We start from the raw sequence: 18,554 nt of genomic DNA, 5'->3' as shown, positions 1-18,554 counted from the left end.
CATGCACAACACCTTTCTATTTTTATTATTTTTTGGAGGCAGTTGGGAGTTAAGACAGGATCTCACTATGCAACCCTGGCTCTATGTGCACCACTACACTTGGCCCATCCTAACTTTAATTCTATGTTTTCTAACATAGCTATGTAGTAACAATCCAAGATAAGTAATTCCCTCTTATACTATTAGTCATTCATCCCCCCCCCCCTTTACATATAAATAATCTTCGGGGGCTCTATAGTTACATTATGCTAGCAGAACATCCTAAAACATGACTATTACTTCTCACTATCAGCATATGATAAGATTTATAAAAATCACAATTAATATCTAAACACCAACATTAGGGTACAAATATAATGTAGACAAACTTATAAAGGAACCAGATCTAAGAATAAGAATTAAGAATATCATATTAAGCAAGTATTCACTCACAGTCACTAAGTATACTTAAAGATGAGAAGAAATAGGATCCCTGGTATAGGCAGGCCATTTTTATAGCAGTGGTTCTCAACTTCCTAATACTGCAAACCTTTAATACATTTCTTCATGTTGTAATGACCCCAACCATAAATTATTTTGTTGCTACTTTATAACTGTAATTTTGATACTGTTATGAGCCATAATGTAAGTATGTTTTTTCATGGCCTCGGAGGAGGGAGACCCCTGTGGTTCATTTCCCACTGTTCTAGAGAGAAGAGAATAAGTAAGCAATTATGTTCATTTCATTTTATAATGTATACTTATAAAGGAAATAAGGCCAAACTTTCTATAGTCTACAAGTCAAAAGATAGCTACAGAATAATTTCTAAGGTGCATTGGTACCTCAAATAAACTGAAGCCAAAACCGAACATGGTATTGCATGCCTACAATCCCATTTCTTGAACGGATGGGGCAAAAAGATTGTATTTCAGGCCAGCTTGGGCTATTTTTTACATAAGGGACTCAGATAACCAAAAGGGGGCAGAGAGAGCAAAGACCCTCACCAAGACTGTCTTTTTTTAAATGTAGCAGCTGTTTGTTTTTCCTTGTTTTTGAGCAATGCTCTTGTCAAAATTCTAATGGTCTTTTTTGTGGCAGACAGGGACTGAACCCAGGTCCTTGCACACACTAGGAAAGCACTCTACCCAGCCAACAGTGTTAGGAACATGTTTCTCTGTTCATTACATGTTTGGTTGCCATCAATCACATACCATTAGTGAATAACTTTTCTGTTTCGCTATAAAATAAGCCAGTAGCAAACTTATTAAAGATTGCAGCCTTGTTTCTTTCCATTTTTGTGAAGAAATTTTACTGTGATGAGACTATTCCACTTTAAGTGCTCTGGTTCTCTATAACTATGCTGTCCTCTGAGTTGGGAATATTTAGCCTGATAATATCACTGGATATTATATTCTTCAGCATGGCTATTCTGTCAACTATACAACAAAAATGTTTTACCATCTAACTTGATAAAACAACCCATATTCCAACATGCCTCAAAAGGACATTTAAAGTACATTTTTTTATTCTTGTTTGAACACAACAGGTATGTACTAAAATAAAAGGTAAAACGTGATACACGTGGCACTCAAAATACAACTTATAATTATATCAGTATGATTTACACTACACTAAATGGTCATGTATGGCCTGTTACAACTACCCAACTGAACCACTATAGCACAAAGCCGCTATAAATGAGGCATTAAAAACTGAGCATGGTGCTGGGTGCAGTGGTGCACGCCTTTAATCTCAGCACTCAGGAGGCAGAGGAAGGTGAATTTCTGAGTTCACAGCCAGCTTGGTCTACACAGAGAAACTTTGTCTCAAAAAAACAAAACAAAATAAACAAAAAACTGAGCATGACAATGTCCCAATAAAACTGTTACTTACAGACACTGAAATCTGGATTTCATATCATTTCACATCATGATATATTATTCCTCTAATTTTTCTAATTATTAAAGATGTAAATATTACCCTTAGCTTGGGCTTTAAGGAAACCAAGTTCTCATCTGAGGACATCATTTCTGCAGTTCTCAAGTGATAACCCCTCCTCTCCCATCCTACTTAGACTACTGGTCCCAGAAGCAAAACAGGTGAAGTCAGATCCCTTCTCCATACACAAAATCTCACTGTAAATGAGATGGTTGTAAATCTACTGACTCTTAGGTCACTTAGACAATTTTTTAGTTTACTGATTTCTCCAATATTCTCCTGGTTTAACTCTTTAAAGGCTTAGATGATCACTCTCTTACATGTATTTTGCCTTCTTCTGTTACACTTAGTTTGGCAAAACAACAATCCTATTTAAATCCAATTCACCAGTTATCCTGTTTGCACTTATGCAGCTTAACATATCTAATATCTAGATAAACATAAGGCCATGTTTCTTATTTAAATCATAATCATACATATCAAGTTAGCTTTAATTCTATTTATCAATTATGCATTTTCCTAATGTACTTTCAATATATACTCTAGTATCTAATATTTCCCCAATCTACAACACAGTATTTGGGCTGGCTAGTTTCATGTAAGCTTGACATTTGAAAGTGGGAACTTTAAGTGAGAATGTCTCTGGTGTGGGAGGTCCATAAGCAGCCCCTTGCAACATGTCTCCACCAAACTAGCCTCTGAGCAAGCAATATTGTAGGGCATTTTCTTTTCTTTTTTTAAATGATATATTCTTATTTTATGTGCATTGATGTTTTTGCTTGCACGCATGTATGTATGAGGGTATCGGATCCCGTGGAACTAGAGTCACAGCCATGAACCACCAAGTGGGTGCTGGAAATTGAACCAAGGTTCTCTAAAGTACAGTCAATGCTCTTAATCGCTAAGACATCTCTCCAGGCCCAGGGCATTTTCTTGATTGATACGTGAGGAGGTGCAGTTCACTGTGTGCATTGTCGCCCCCTAGGCTTGATGTCCTAGGTGATATGAAAAACCAGGCTGTGCAATCCAGTAAGCAGTACTTCTCTACCTCCTGAGCAACAGTTCCTGCCCTGAGTCTCTTCAATGACAGACTGTGATGTGGAGCTGTAAGCTGAAACAAACCCTTTCCTTCCATGTTGTTTTTGATGTCTTGGTCTTAATACAACAAAAGAAATCCTAAGACATATTTCAGTTTTGTGGGTTTTTCCTTACATCATCCACCAACCTCTCACTGATTTTCACTCAAACTGAATATTCTTAGTGATTACTAAGCTGAAACAAATGAAGCACACAGACAACTGCCAGGTTACCAATACATATGTGCGTGTGTTGAATTATATATTTACTTTCTAGCATGAGCAGACAAAACTGACCTCTTCACCTTTAACGACACAATACTCCTATCTTAACTAAATCCCTCAAAGTCAATGTCGAGTAGATGTCCCCTCTTTCTCTTAAGCTTTTTGCCTCTAAGCTCTTTCCTTACTACATATTCTAAGATGGCCCCAAATCCAGGGTTCCCAACTGCAAGATTACAGGCATGGGCCTCCACATCTGGCCATAAGAAAGCTTTTCAATCTGTAAATAATTATAAATGTGGTACTGCAAAGTATTTATGATATTCCTAATACATATTCATAATTACTACTTCACTCTACTCCCCATGTCTTTACTCCTTCTCAAATAAACAACTAGGACTGTGACTCCTAACTCATGTGACTAAACGCAGAAGACTGTCGAACTACACAGACCAATGGGATAGGTGACCCAGAAATAAACTCAACATGTGAAACTAGGAAAACTGGACACACACATGCAGAAGAATAAAACCTGAATTACAGGTTTCCTTTATTAAGATAAACAAGTTTCTTTCACCAGATATTTGTGAATATGAATTTTTCAGTATCAAGATATACATTTCCTGTATTAATGTGTTAATATGTTAAAGTACAGTGTTTTTCTTTGTACTACCGTTAGATGCCCCATTTGTGACTTTTACTTATCAGTATGTATGATAGGCACCTAAATTACTTCTAAAATCTCACTCACAAGGTGGGGCCTTGCTTTAGTACAACAGGTAGTGTCAATCTTTGTACTAATATTACATAGAATTCACTGATAAAACAGAAAGAATTCAACAAAAGGGGAAGGGGATGTGAATAACCGGATATAGAGTTACACGCACAATAACATAAAATTCTACAGCAAGTACTTACATCTGCTTAGAAAGTTGTCGATATTTTTGTTTTTTCTTAAGGCAGGAAAGTCCAAATCATAAACCAGAGCATCCAATCCATCCTAAAGGAACAAACAAACAGGTAGTGTTAGCAAATCAGAATGTTTTCTGATTTTAATATTTCATATCCTCTCTTCAATACACCTTGTGTTCTTTGAACATCCTTTACAAGGTTACAAAAGTGATAAAAGTCCTTTTTTGTATTTCATATAAATATTTTCCTTTTTACTTTCTAAATCTTCCAGTCAGTGGAAGAGGAAAATCACCACATTGATTGCATATGATTATGATTCATATACTCTCTTTACAAGATTTTACATTCTACTTATCTTTACTACTAAATTTATCTTCATTTCACAAGTGTTCAGCAAACTTACATTTGTAATTATAAACTTTTACAGAGTAATAATCATAAACTAAATAATATTTAATGGAGCATAAATTTAATGAAAATCGAATAATATTGAATGAAGCATAAAATTTAAACCAAATGATACATAATCACATATGCAAGACATATTTAATTATAAAAGCATAACAAGTGTTCACAGGGATTACTTTCTCTCTTAAAGCACCTTCTAGGACAACAAATAGGAAATGAGAAATAGGAGCCTTTTCCTTTTTAAAATTAGGCATTTATTAAATATATAAGCAAGTGCTGGGCAATGTGAAGGTGTAGCAATCCATATAAGCAAAGGAAAATTTGTACTGAGACTATATATTACTATATGATATAGAAGAAGGCACATTCAAGTAATCCTAGAATGTCTTCATTACAAAGAGTTGCTCTTCTGTCAATGTGGTTTATGTACTTATTAGTAATAGAGAATAATTATTTTTGGATAATCCCAATAAAGTAATGAACTCCAGAAAGGCCTCAGTATTTTCTAGCTTTAAAAAAAAGAAAAAAAATCAAATAATTACAATCCAAAGGAAAACATACCTGTACTTACATGCTACTGAGAATACAAACCACATAACCTCGTTGAGCCTGTGTTTTCGGCACTGTAAAGTGAGAACTAGTAGTTATCTACACATCTACTTGCATCTGATTTGTGAGACTAGGATAAGCATGTGAAACCCTGAATATTCCCATGTTTCTTTTATTATGTCCAGAGTCGTCTCCCTATTGCTAGGAATGACAAATACACATTTTAGTCATATACTTATAAAATTTTAAGAGAAAACTCAGGTCATGATGTTAAAATCTTCACTAATTAGCAATTCCATCTACCTTTTTTTTGACCACTGAACTTGGTAACATATTTATTAATGAAAATCTGGTCACCTTTACTAGCTGCATCAGGCCACTAGATATTTGGCCCCACCATCAAATATACTAATTCTATAGTAAGATGGGACGATCTATGTTTTTAAGTGCCACCCACAGGCAAAATCCAAGTTATGTTAAGCCAAAGAAATAAAATTCCTGGAAAGATATTCTAGTGTAAACAAAGCATACACCAACTATGGCTAATGAATGTTAAGACACTTAAGAGTTCAGGCTTCTATTCTGATAAAGTAGAAAAGCAGTGCAATACAAGAATGTGAATATTCAACCATAAAGCAAAGTAAGAAATCCTCCAAAATTTAGTGGTTAAGGCCAATTGCTGCTCTTCCAGAAGACCTGTTTTCAATTCTTAGCACCTACATCAAGTCTGTTATTGCAGTCTCATGTCCTGATACCCTCTTCTGGCCTCTGAAGGAACCTGTACACACATGCTGCACAGACACATAAATAAAAGTAAACTAAAAATTTAAAAATAAAAATAATAAATTATAAATTTCTTAAAAGGCCTATTATATAATCATTTATATAATCATTATATATATATATATATCTCAGTCTCCTTTCATGTACAGAAATCATAGAAGAAAAAAATAAAAACTTGTCTCTCAAGATTTCAGAAGTAGAGCAAAAAAGGAAATATAAAATATCTACCAACTGTAAGTAGGAATTAGCATTAACAGAAAGGACTGCCCAATTTGGGGGGCTTTAAGAAACTTGTAGAGATAAAACCTAGCAGGAGTAAGATGAAGATAGGGTAAAACAAGGAGGAAAAGCGAGAAGTTAGAGAAAAGAGAGTGCTTCTGACTGGAAAGGCCATGGAGGAGGTAAAACTGAAAAATGGGTAAGGGAACATTAAAGTATGACACACCCAGGCTAGGAATTTGGGTGTTTATCTTTCAATACCCATCTGGAAACAAGAGTTTAAAAGGAAGGAGGAGAGCGGCATATGACATCTTTAATTTATCAAAGTCTTGCAATGAAATAAGATGATGATTAGCACTAGAAGACACAGGAGGAAAAGGAGCAATAAGGAGGATGTTGGTGATGTTGTAAAACTACAGGCCACAATTAGATAACAGACTAATTAGTATGAGAAATGAAATAGGTGCGATCACAAAAGATCTTGAAAATACAGGAAATGTAACACAGAAATAAATTTAAAAACTACACATAAATGTGTTAATTTTGATGAAGCCAACAACTCCTTTTGAAAAGAACAAACTAAAGCAAGTAACTCAATATGAATACATTAATTAGTACAACTCCTACCAAAAAGAAAGAAAAAAGATTTCTAAGGCCTGATGATTTCTCTAGAGAATTCTATCAAACCAAAAAAGAATTAACAATTTTAGAGAATCTCTCCTAGAAAACAGAAAGAAGAGTACTTTCAACGTAGCCAAATAACCTGATATCAAAGTCAAGTAAAGTATAAAAGAAAACCACAAGCAAGTATCTTTTGAGAATTTGGCTCTGAAGTACAAATGTAGATCAACAACATATAAAAAGAATGATAACGGAGGCGTGAGCAGCAGCGCGGTGGCTGGGCTAGACGGAAAAGCATCAGCAATTCGGTGGAGCATGTCAGCAGGGTCCAGAAATTATCTAACCACTGGACCATTTGAGCTTTGGGACTGTAGGCACCTCGAGGAATGATCAATGGAAGGTCTGCTCTGCCTACACCTGAAGGAGTGTTCCACAGAGCCACAACTCCCAACTACACCAACTGGAGAAAAAAGGGCCCCCTTAAACACAGGTTCCACCTGTTCAGACTGGAGGAAAAGATGGGTAAACAGGGTAAGAATACACTCAACAATATGAAGTATAAAACAGTACCACCAGAAATTAGAAACAGAAAGACCTGAACATCCCAACGCAGAAGAAAACAACCTTGAAAATAACTTTATAAAGAGTAAGGCCCTTAAGAATATGAAAAATTCCCTTAAAGAAATGGAGGAAAAGACAGCCAAAAAATTGGAAGAAATCAACAAATTCCTTAAAAAAAAAAAAAAAAAAGATTCAAGACTTGAAAACTAAAATAGAGGCAATAAAAAAAAACACGAACTGAGGGAAATCTGAAAATGGAAAATCTGAGTAAAAGATCAGGAACTACAGATGCAAGCATAAACAACAGAATACAAGAGATTAAAGAGAGACTCTCAGGCAGTGAAGATGCAATAGAGGAAATAGATTAATTGGTCAAATAAAATGTTAAATATAACAAATTTTTAACCAAAAAAAAATCCAGGAAATATGGGATGCCACGAAAAGACTGAACCTAAGAATAATAGGGATAGAAGAATGAGAAGTCCAGCTCAAGGCACAGAAAATATTTTCAACAAAATCATAGAAGAAAACTCTCTCAATTTAAAGGACATGCCTATGAAAACACAATACAGAACACCAAATAGACTGAACCAAAAAGAGTGTCTCCTTGCCACATAATCAAAACACTAAACATATAGAATAAAGAAAGAATATTAAAAGTTGCAAAGGAAAAAGGCCAAGTAACATATAAAGACAGAACTATCAGAAGTACTCCCAGCTTCTCAATGGAAACAATGAGAGCCAGAAGGTCCTAGACAGGCATCATGCAGACACTAAGAGACCATGGATGCCAGTCCAGACTGCTAACTATATTCAGCAAAGCTTTCAATCAACATAGATAAAGAAAACAAGATATTTAATGACAAAACCAGATTTAATCAATACCTATCCACAAATCCTGCCCTACAGAAAGTACTTGAAGGAAAACTGCAACCAAAGAAAGTCAGTTACACCCATAGGCAATAGATAATCACACACCAGCAAATCCCAAAGAAGAGAAACACATACACACACGCCACCAAGAACAACAACAAAAACAAAAATAACAGGAACAGCAAGCACTAGTCATTAACATCCCTTAATATCAATGGACTCAATTCGTCTATAAAAAGACACAGCATAACAGATTTGATACAAAAACAGAATCTATCCTGCTGCTGCATACAAGAAACACACTTCAACTACAAAAGGATTATACAGAGTAAAGGACTGGGAAAAGATTTTCAATCAAATGGACCTAAGAAACAAGCTGGTGTGGCTATCCTAATATCTAACAAAATAGACTTCGAACTAAAATTAGTCAAAAGATGAAGAGGGTCATTTCATATTTATCACAGGAAAAATCCATCAACATGAAGTCTCAATTGAGAATATAACCAAAAGGCAGAGAGGGAAAATCCAAATTAACAAAATCAGAAATGAAAAAGGCACATAACAACAGACACAAAGGGAATCCAGATAATCAGCAAGTCACACTTCAAAAATCTGGACTCCACAAAATTGGAAATGTACAATTTTCTGAATAAGTATCACACACCAAAATTAAATCAAGACCAAGTAAGCAAATTAAATAAACCTATAACCCCTTAGGAAATAGAGAGTCATCAAAAGTCGCTCAAAAACAAAAAACAACAACAACAACAAAAATCCAGGATCAGATGATTTCAGCACAGAATTCTACCAGATTTTTAAAGAAGAGCTAACACTGATACTATTCAAATTGTTTCACACAATAGAAGCATAGGGAATACTGCCAAACTTTCCGAGGCAACAGTTGCCCATAGCACACAAAGACACAACTAAGAAAGAGAATTACAGACCAATCTCACTGATGAACATTGATACAAAAATACTCAATAAAATACTTGCAAGAACAGATAAGAAAAATTATTCATGATCAAGTAGGCTTTATCCCAGAGATGCAGGCATGGTTCAACATACAAAAATCCGTCAGTGTAATCCACCATATAAACAAATGGAAAAAAAAAACGATCTTCCCATTAGATGCTGAAAAAGCCTCTGACAAAATTCAACACCCCTTCATGATAAAGGTCTTGGAGAGAGCAAGAACACAATGAACAGACCTAAACATAATAAAGGCATTAAATGATGTTGACAGTAAGCCAACATCAAATTAAATGGAGAGATACTCAAAGCATCCTACTAAAATCAGGAACAAAATAAGGCTATCCACTTTATCCATATCTATTCAATATATTACTTGAAGTTTTAGCTAGAGCAATAAGACAACAAAAGGAGATCAAGGGAATACAAATCAGAAAAGAAGTCAAACTTTTATTATTTGTGATACACATAAGTGACCACAAATATTAACTCATATATATATATATATATATATATATATATATATATATATATATCTCCGTTGCCCTTCCTATATAGAGATGTTAAATAAGCAGAGAAAGAAATCAGAGAAACATCACACTTTACAATGGCCACAAATAACAAAATATCTTGGGGGTAACTCTAACTAAACAAGTGAAAGACTTGTATGACAAGAACTTTAAGTCTTTGAAGAAAGGAATCAAAGAAGACATCAGAAAATGAAAAGACCTTGCTCTTGAATAAGTAAAATTAAAATATTAAAAACAGCAATCTTAACAAAAGCAGCCTACAAATTCAATGCAATACCCATCAAAATCTCAGCAAAATTCTTCACAGACCTCAAAAGGACAATACTCAATTTCATATGGAAAACAAAACAAAACAAAACAAAAAAAAAACAGGATAGCTAAAACAATCCTATACAATAAAGGAACTTCTGGAGGCATCACAATTCCTGACTTCAAACTCTACAATAAAGCTACAGTAATGAAAATTGCTTGGTATTGTCATAAAAACAGACACACGTACAATGGAATCAAACTGAAGACCCAGATATCAATCCACATACCTATGAATACCTGATTTTTGACAAAGAAGCTAAAATTATAAAATGGGAGGGGGAAGCATTTTCAACAAATGGTGCTGACATGGATGTTCACATGTAGAAGAATGCAAATAGACCCCTATCTATCACCATGCACAAAACTCAAGTCCAAATGGATCAAAGACCTCAAAATAAAACCAACCACACAGAACCTCACACAGAAAGTGGAAAGTACCCTTGAACACCTTGGCACAGGAGACCACTTCCTAAATATAACCATGTTAGGAAGGTACTCTCCCACTAAGCTAAATCCCCAGACCCACCAATCTCTTCTTTAACTTTCAGTTTAACAGGAAAAAAAAAAAAAGGAATCAGTCACCCAAGAACAGAGATTGTGGCTCTCTATGAGTTTGCAGGCCAGACTGGTCTACAGAGTAAGTTTCAAACCAGCCAAGGCTTCATAGTGAGACTGTTTCTAATTTTAAAAAAATAACTTCAAAAAAAAAAAAGGGAAAGAGACAGATTCTCAGTATTTACTTCCACATGCAACCTGTTAGAATACATTGTCTTGGTTGAAGCGTGAAAACACAACTTCAAGAACGTTATGTAGCTAGAAATAATATTTTAATAGTATTTCAAGAGTCTTTCCAAATTACTGTGAAAATTCCCAACCCTATGTCAAACTGTGACAAATGGCATCTCTTGAAATTCCTGTTCCACTCTGTACTTTGAATGGATCATTTTATTGAAAAATAATTCTATAATATCAAACATTTATGCTGGCTTACTCACTTGGCTCTTCTAAAATGCTCTACACAATAGAGACAAATAATACTTAGTAATGTCACCCCAATTAAGTATGAAAAGCAGTTAAAGCTGGGCATGGTATACATGGTGGTACACACCTTTAATCCCAGCAACTCAGTGGTCAGAAGAAAGACTTCTATGTGTTTGACGACGGTCTTGGATAGTCATGACTAGATAAAGAGACCCAGTCTCAAACACACACACAGACAAGGCAGTCAAGCTCATAGTCACATATAAAAGTTTCCAATATCTAGTCAACATAGGTGTTTCTAGTTGATACGTTCATACAAACAAGCCTACATATAACCACATACTTAACTGTTAACTGCAACAAATAAATGTTCAATTTTGTCTTAGGACCAATATTTCTTTCTCAAATATACATCTTTTCCTTACACTTGCATAATGCCCACTCCCACCTCACCCCCAGCAAGTTCCCTCTTTGTGGTGAATCTTTTGTCCTATTCCAAGACCCTGATAACTGTTCAGTGTAGGACAGCAAACTCTTTACCAAATAAAACAATGTTAACTTTTCTCATAATCGTCCCCTGTGCTTAGTTTTTTGTCAGATAGACAGTAGCTAGCATTATCTGGAAAAAGGAGCCTCAACTGAGAAAATGGATCCATCAGTCTGCCCTGTAGGCAAGTCTGTAGGGCATGTTCTTGATTAATGATTAATGTGGGAAGGCCCAGTACATTGTGGGCAGTGCCAAACCTGGGCAGGTGGTCCACGGAAGGTGCTCTAAGAAATATATCTATCTAAACATGAGACTAAAGAGCAAGCCAGTAAGCAGAGTTCCACTATGGCCTAGTTCCTGCTTTCATTCCTGTTCTGACTTCCCTCAATGATGAACTATAAACTACAAGCTGAAAAAAATCCTTTCCTTTTTCCAAGTTGCTATTGGTCATAGTGTTTTATCATAGCAATAAAAGAAAACTAAGGTACTTCCTATTTTATTTTACCGAAACTTGGTGATGTGTTCCTATTATTTAATATTGCATGGTATGCATGATGGTGTCATTAATCATCACCCCATAACTCTTCACCATTATTCTTCTTCACAACACCAGCTTCATGCTTCACAGCTTACTTAAACTTACTTTACAGACACCACAAATCCATGTTTTAATAGGTGGTTTGTGAATGTGTGTGTGTGTGTGTGTGTGTGTGTGTGTGTATCTGGGTGTTTAAAAGTCTATTTGTCTTCCTCAGGATAAACTGGAATACTAATCATGCTGGTATTCATCATGTCATCTTACTAGGAAGCCAAGATCATCCTAAATTTGATTTTTCAGGATCCATAATGAATACCTTCAGTAGTAACACTCATGATTCATACATAGCCAATGTGAGAGAAGCAAATGATGTCAACAAACCATACCAAGGAAAATCATCACTCAATGTAACAGAAAATTCATCCACAGAATGGTCAAAGGCTAGTGATGGCAGATAACCTAAGCCTACACTCCAGAAGACAAGTTTTACGAGCAACAAAATTAACCCTTATAGATGATCAAATAGTCTACAAACCTCTACATTAAAATCTTTGCTTGTTCCCACATCTAAGTTACAGCAGTAGCGGCCTAATGTCAACCATTTAGAAATCCAGAACACAAACTGAGTAGTTGAGTACCGCAGTACATCGCTCCAATTCTTTTTGCCAATACCACAACTTCCTTAAATGACAATGGCTGTATCCACACCAAAAGCTTTATCTCCTTGAAACTCTTCTATTTGCAAAATAGCTTTACTGAAGCTCTAGTAAAGGACATCTAGTAAAGGAGAACCACAAGGAACACAAATCAACAGGAGTACAAAACCTCCCTATGTGGCTGCCCTGCACTGAGTCAATGCACTGGAGATGGCACACATATCCACATTCTAGGAACAAGGGTTTTTCAAGGTAATTACACAGACATGACAGTTATTTGTTTCTCTAAAATGTTCAGGCCTGGTCATTGCCTTTCTTCCACTCGATTCTCTCCTGCTATTTCCACAGCCAGCTCAGTTCTCAGTAGTCAACTATCTTAACCTCATAATATACTGCGGGTTCAGACAGATATCACTTTTACTCCTCATCTCATCAAATTATTTCAATGTTTTAAAATTTTATTTCTTACTCATTAGTGTGTGCACAGCATGGTGTATCTGTGGGGGGTCAGAGGACAATGTATGGGAGTCAGATCTCACCACCATGAACTCTAGGGATCAAACTCAGGTCATCAGGCTTTGCTGCTACCACTGAACCATCTCACCAGTCCCTCGTGTGGTCACGTTTGTGATTACTGTTTCTTAGATAAAGTATCATAGGACTTATTTCCACAACCCTGTCAATAAATATTTGCTAAGGTCTTTTCCCTATGACTTCTTATCTCCCCCTGCCACTCAAAATTTTAGATGCCTATTTTATTCAAAAATTCTTCATTTATTGCATTCTGTGTGCCAAGTATTCTTTCCTACTCCCCACAGGAATTACTTATCTTTGAGGCACATTAAATAGTTACATTCTTCCTGCTGGACTACATACTAAATATCAGCAAGACTGCCACTTACTAGCTATATATATGCTGTTAGGTAGCTCAACCTTTTCTGAGGTGTAATTGTATTCATAACGTGGCAATAATATGTTTCACTTAATCCATAAAACCATTGTAAAGATTAAATAAATGTGACAAATCTTATAAAAATGAGCATTACTAGTTTGTGAACTTTCATTAGAAGTTCAGAAACACTGCAAGGGTCGGGAACGACAGGAACAACACAAAATAATATAACTTACAATGGGCCAGGCACTGCTCCAAGAACACTCGACACATCTATAAATAATACAATCAAATACCTATTTGCATGGGCTTTCCTGAACAGCATCAGTATCACAAATAATAGTAGCTCAGAAACCAAGGTCTTAAATAGTCTAAGTACACTTTCATTAAAGAAAAAACATAATCTAATCTCTTAATTTTGTGGAAGTATTTGTTCTTACATATAGTAAACTATTCTTGTATAACCTTTTCACATTAAACAATTCCAGACACAAAAATCAATGAGTCAATGAATACACAAATGTAATAAAGAAAACAAGTCCTTTTCTTATGGTAGACAAAATAACAAGAATTAAAGAAATGTAATAATGAAAGGATCATTTTATTCAGATTTGATATAAAATGATTCCCTATTCGCCCCCCCCTCAAAAAAATGTGATCCAGGGGACAGCAGTTGAACTCAGCAGATAAATGTGCTTGCCACCAAGACTTTGATATTTGAGTTGGATCTCTGGAATTCACATGGTAGGAGACAACTGATTCCTGTCAAACTGTCCTGACTCTCCGCAACACACACCCATACATTTAACCATATGCATAAGCATACACATACAAAATAAGTCAGATCTATCTCCTTTTCCTGGATTCTATATCAACTTTGATTCTCAAACAAAACAAAACAAAAAATAGATCTAACAAGCAAAAATAAGTCAGTCATTTCTGCCAACAGAAAAAGGTTAATCCTCTCCAATATAGGATAGTGATTAACTGCTTTTCTCTTTAAAAAGAGTATCTTAAACGGGAGGCAAGACTTTTTTTTATTTATTCCTACTTTGATTTACTTTGATTTCCTACCAGCAGTTTTCCAAGAGATGCAGGAGACATAATATCTAGCAACCCATACATACAATCACCTAAGAATACAAATTCCACTACACCACCTCTGTCAATGCTAGTTCTCACTTGTTAAACGTATTTGGTTCTGAGGCAGTTGATCAATGAACAAGCACTTGGAAATCCTTCACCATGTCATCCAAAAGAACAGAAAGCAGCATTAAAGATCCCAGTTGTTAGTTTTCAATTCAGTCCTTAGAACTAATTAGAAATACCTTTTCTAATGTTGGAAATTTTAATAATTAAGCTTTTAAAAAGTAATTTCCAAAAGTATAAAAAATAACAGATAATCACTACTTGAGTTCCCTTAATGATGTTCTTTGGAAGGTATGTGGGATTGTCTAGCATGAAAACTTTTTTCTTGGTTACATGAACTCCAATTTCCACCCTTCCCTCATCCAACTGTAAAATGGCATGGTGTAAGCTGGTTCACTCTTAAGTGCTGAAAATGAGCAGGCCTAAGCTCATCAGCTAGTATTCTGACCACTGTTTTACATACTGGCACATGATCTGAGCTGATCTGATCAGTCAGAAATTCTAACTGAAAGTTAAAAGAGAAGAATTTTAGCAATTTGGAAGCAATTACAATCAATCATCTTGCAATCCCAAGAAGCAGTCTACCCATGAAAGGAGACAAAAACCAAAAAAGCAGATTTGAAAAACCAGTAGCCAGTCACATCATCTGAGTTCTGAATCAAAGGCTTTAACTGAAAATGAAATCTACCTATGACTTATTCAAGTCATAATTTTTATTGTTTATACAATAAAAAAGTTGAATTTTCAAACCTTTGTAATCAAAACACTCCCAATGGTAGGTAAAAAGTGTTTACGCTAGGACCTTAGCCTTTTAGCTCACTAGATTTCAATAGTTACAGAGTCAAGATGAAGAGAGCGAAAGTGGATGAGTTGAATGATGCCATTATAAAACAAGTCCATTGTTTTCACCAAGATAATAATCGAAAAGTCCAAGAGATTCATGAGGTTAATTACTTCTATTTAAAGCCGTAGGTAGTATGGGAGATGCATCTGAGTAGGGAACTATCTTAAGGCCCTTTAGTAACCTGAAACAGCAAGATAAACTGCCATAGGTAAAAACCTTTTGCAAGTTGGGCCAGGTAAATTTGACATGTTGGTAAAAGAGGCCAAAAGCCAACTATTTACCAGGTGACTCCACTGTTTTCGTGAGGTTTCAAACAGAGCTATGAAAAATGTCAAAGTTTATCTCATATCATTCTCAACACAACCTATGATGTAAACAGAGACTGTGCTTTCATTTCCTGGTTGCCCACATCCAAATAATCACACAGAAACTATACTAATTACAACACTATTTGGCCAATGGCTAAGGCGTATTCCTAGCTAGCTCTTACATCTTAAATTAACCCAGTTCTATTAATCTATCACCACAAGGCTGTGGCTTTCTGGTAATGTTCTGGCATCTTTCTCCTTTGGCAACTACATGGTGTCTCCTTGACTCCACCTACTCTCTCCTTGATTTCCAGACTCCCTGGTAGTTAGGATTGCCAATCATGGGAGGCTTCCATTTGCCCTTATAAGTGGGGTTGCCAGACACCACACCCAAGGGCTGACTCACATTTAGGGCTGGCAATCTGAGGAGTCTCCCATTCTCTATCCATATCCTCATCCCAATCCTCTGGCTTGTCTGCAAGGGGTTCTAGGATATATTCATGTTCATCATATAACCAGCCTTCAGGCTTTGTGGCCTCTTCATCTGGAATTTTAGCGTCATCTGGCTTGACAGCATCTGGATCTGGCATTTTGGATCTTTCATCCCAATCTCAGGCTTCCAATCTTCTGGGACCTCAATTTCACGTGAAGCGTTTATAGCAGATTTCCACTGTTCACAATAGACTGGTCAACTAATATTTCAAAACTATTGTCTGGGTTCAAGATTAATGTGTAAAGATGCATTTTCTTGTCAGTGAAATAGTTCTTAAGCTCTACATCAGTCCTCTTAGTGTGCTTTTCTTCATAAACACCTGTTTTGGGGGTTTTGTAAAAAAGATGAAGTGCACTTTGTAGTCCTCTCCACATTTATCTGGACCAAACATAATAGCTTAGGGAGTCTTGTCATGGGATTGATTCAAGTTGCATTCTGAGGTCTTGGAAAGCAGCTTCATATAGGTTCCACCACACTCTATTCCATTCTGAAAATTAACCTCATAGTGAACAAGCTTGTTCAGTTTTGCAGAGATGGCATGATGACCCAAGACATCAGCATAAGTCCTTTATCACCTGGAAGCTTTGTGTCCTTCATTTCATCTACCTCACACGTTTCATCATATTTGGCAATTTCATCATCAGTGTCATTTTTTTTGGCTTAGAGAAAATGCAATCTGACAAGAGATCAACTTTCAAAGGAGTCAGGAAAATAAACCTCCCCTGTTAGAACTGGAGCTTTGTAAGTGACCTTTGGAGATGGAGGAGTGGAGTATTTGATTTCAATTTAGAATCTTCTACTTCATCAGTAACATCATCAATATCATCTTCAATATCGACCATGCCATCATCCTGTCCATCATGGGCCGGAACAGCTGCAGTTCCAAGGATCAGTAGCAAACACAGTAGGATCAGTAGCAAACACAGTAACCACTTCCCTTTCATAATTGTAGAAAGAAGCAGTGGGCTACGTTCCTGCTGCCCTGCTCACGGCCACTTGGCTAGCTTATGCCCTGAAATAATAACACGGAAACTGTATTCTTTTAAACACTGCCTGGTCCATTAGCTCTAGCCTCTTACTGGCTAATTCTCATATCTTGCTTTAACCAATATCTAGTAATCTGTGTAGCACCACGAAGTTTGGCTTACCGGGAAGATTCTAGCCTACGTCCATCTTGGGCTGGAGCTTCATCGCATCTGACCCAGAGAGGAGTTGCATGGCGATTGCCTCACTTCCTCCCAGCATTCTGTTCTGTCTACTCCACCCACCTAAGGGCTGGCCTATCAAATGGGCCAAGGCAGTTTCTTTATTAACCAATGAAAGTAACTCCTCCATCACATGATCGACCTCAAGCCTCCCCAGGACCACTAGCAGCTCTCGTACATTCTCCACCCACACACCTGGCCCTGTGCTAAAGTCAGTCAGTAGAGCATGACTCTTAATTGTAGGGTCATGAATTCAAACCCACGATGGATGTCAAATGTAGCACAATTAATAAAAACCCAGAGACAGATATTGGAGTTCAACTTGAAGATCAGAAAAGCAAAGCAGCCAAGTCCCTAGAGAGCTCTTACCTCTATGAAATCTTCAGGCTGAAAAAAAAAAAAAGAGCGAGTCCCGCCTTATATTCCTCTATAGAGCTGGGATTAAAGGCATGAACCACCACCGCCCAGCCTCTATTGCTAATTGGTGTGGTTGCACCTTTATGAAATCTTCAGACTGAAAGAGAATGAGTTCCTATCTCATCCTGCTTTATATTTTTTCTAGTGCTGGGATTAAAGGTGTGTGACTTCCTAGTACTGGGATTAAAGGTATAAGACACCACTACCTGGCCTCTAGTGGCTTAGTTTTACCTTCTGGTCTTCAGCTAAGCTTTGTTTATTAAAATACAAATAAAATATTACTATACTATGAAATATTCTTCTTAACTCCATTTTATAGACTGGAAAAAAACTGCAGTTTAGGAGAGTTTAAATTACTTAGCTAACATCTAAGAATCTAAGATGAACATCTATGGTATCAACTACCTTGCTCCACTGCTGTCATTTTCCTAAAACCTGTTTGGCCATTCCCATAATTCTCATGGGATCCTCATCTAGTTAAGTGGGCACCCAACTAAGTATAATCAATTGATTTTTTTTTTCTTTCTGAGATCTAGACTTGATAGTCAATGGTTTGAAGTTAGTGACCAAAGTTAAAGCTGTTTAGATGTGATGCTCTGATCTCTGGGCAGCAGTATTTTTCCTACGT

The 18,554-nt window shown here is 36.3% G+C and overlaps 1 protein-coding gene and 1 pseudogene across 3 annotated transcripts in view; both read right to left on the bottom strand.

Moving 5' to 3' along the window:
* Positions 1-18,554, bottom strand: part of Rock1 (Rho associated coiled-coil containing protein kinase 1) — a 124,475-nt gene that overhangs the window by 86,238 nt on the left and 19,683 nt on the right. For all 3 annotated transcript variants that reach the window (XR_009058286.1, XM_057788319.1, XM_057788320.1), the window contains exon 2: positions 4,135-4,216. Coding sequence is in view for 2 of the 3 variants with exons in the window: in XM_057788319.1 (XP_057644302.1) it covers positions 4,135-4,216 (82 nt within the window). In the remaining variant the exon portion in view is untranslated. The remainder of the gene's footprint in view (positions 1-4,134; positions 4,217-18,554) is intronic.
* Positions 16,104-17,248, bottom strand: LOC130886973 (calnexin-like; annotated as a pseudogene).

This window comes from Chionomys nivalis, chromosome 14 (assembly GCF_950005125.1).
Source record: "Chionomys nivalis chromosome 14, mChiNiv1.1, whole genome shotgun sequence".
NCBI classification, from domain to species: domain Eukaryota; kingdom Metazoa; phylum Chordata; class Mammalia; order Rodentia; family Cricetidae; genus Chionomys; species Chionomys nivalis.
The sequence above is the reverse complement of the archived record's forward strand: the minus strand, read 5'-3'. Positions and strand labels throughout refer to the sequence as shown.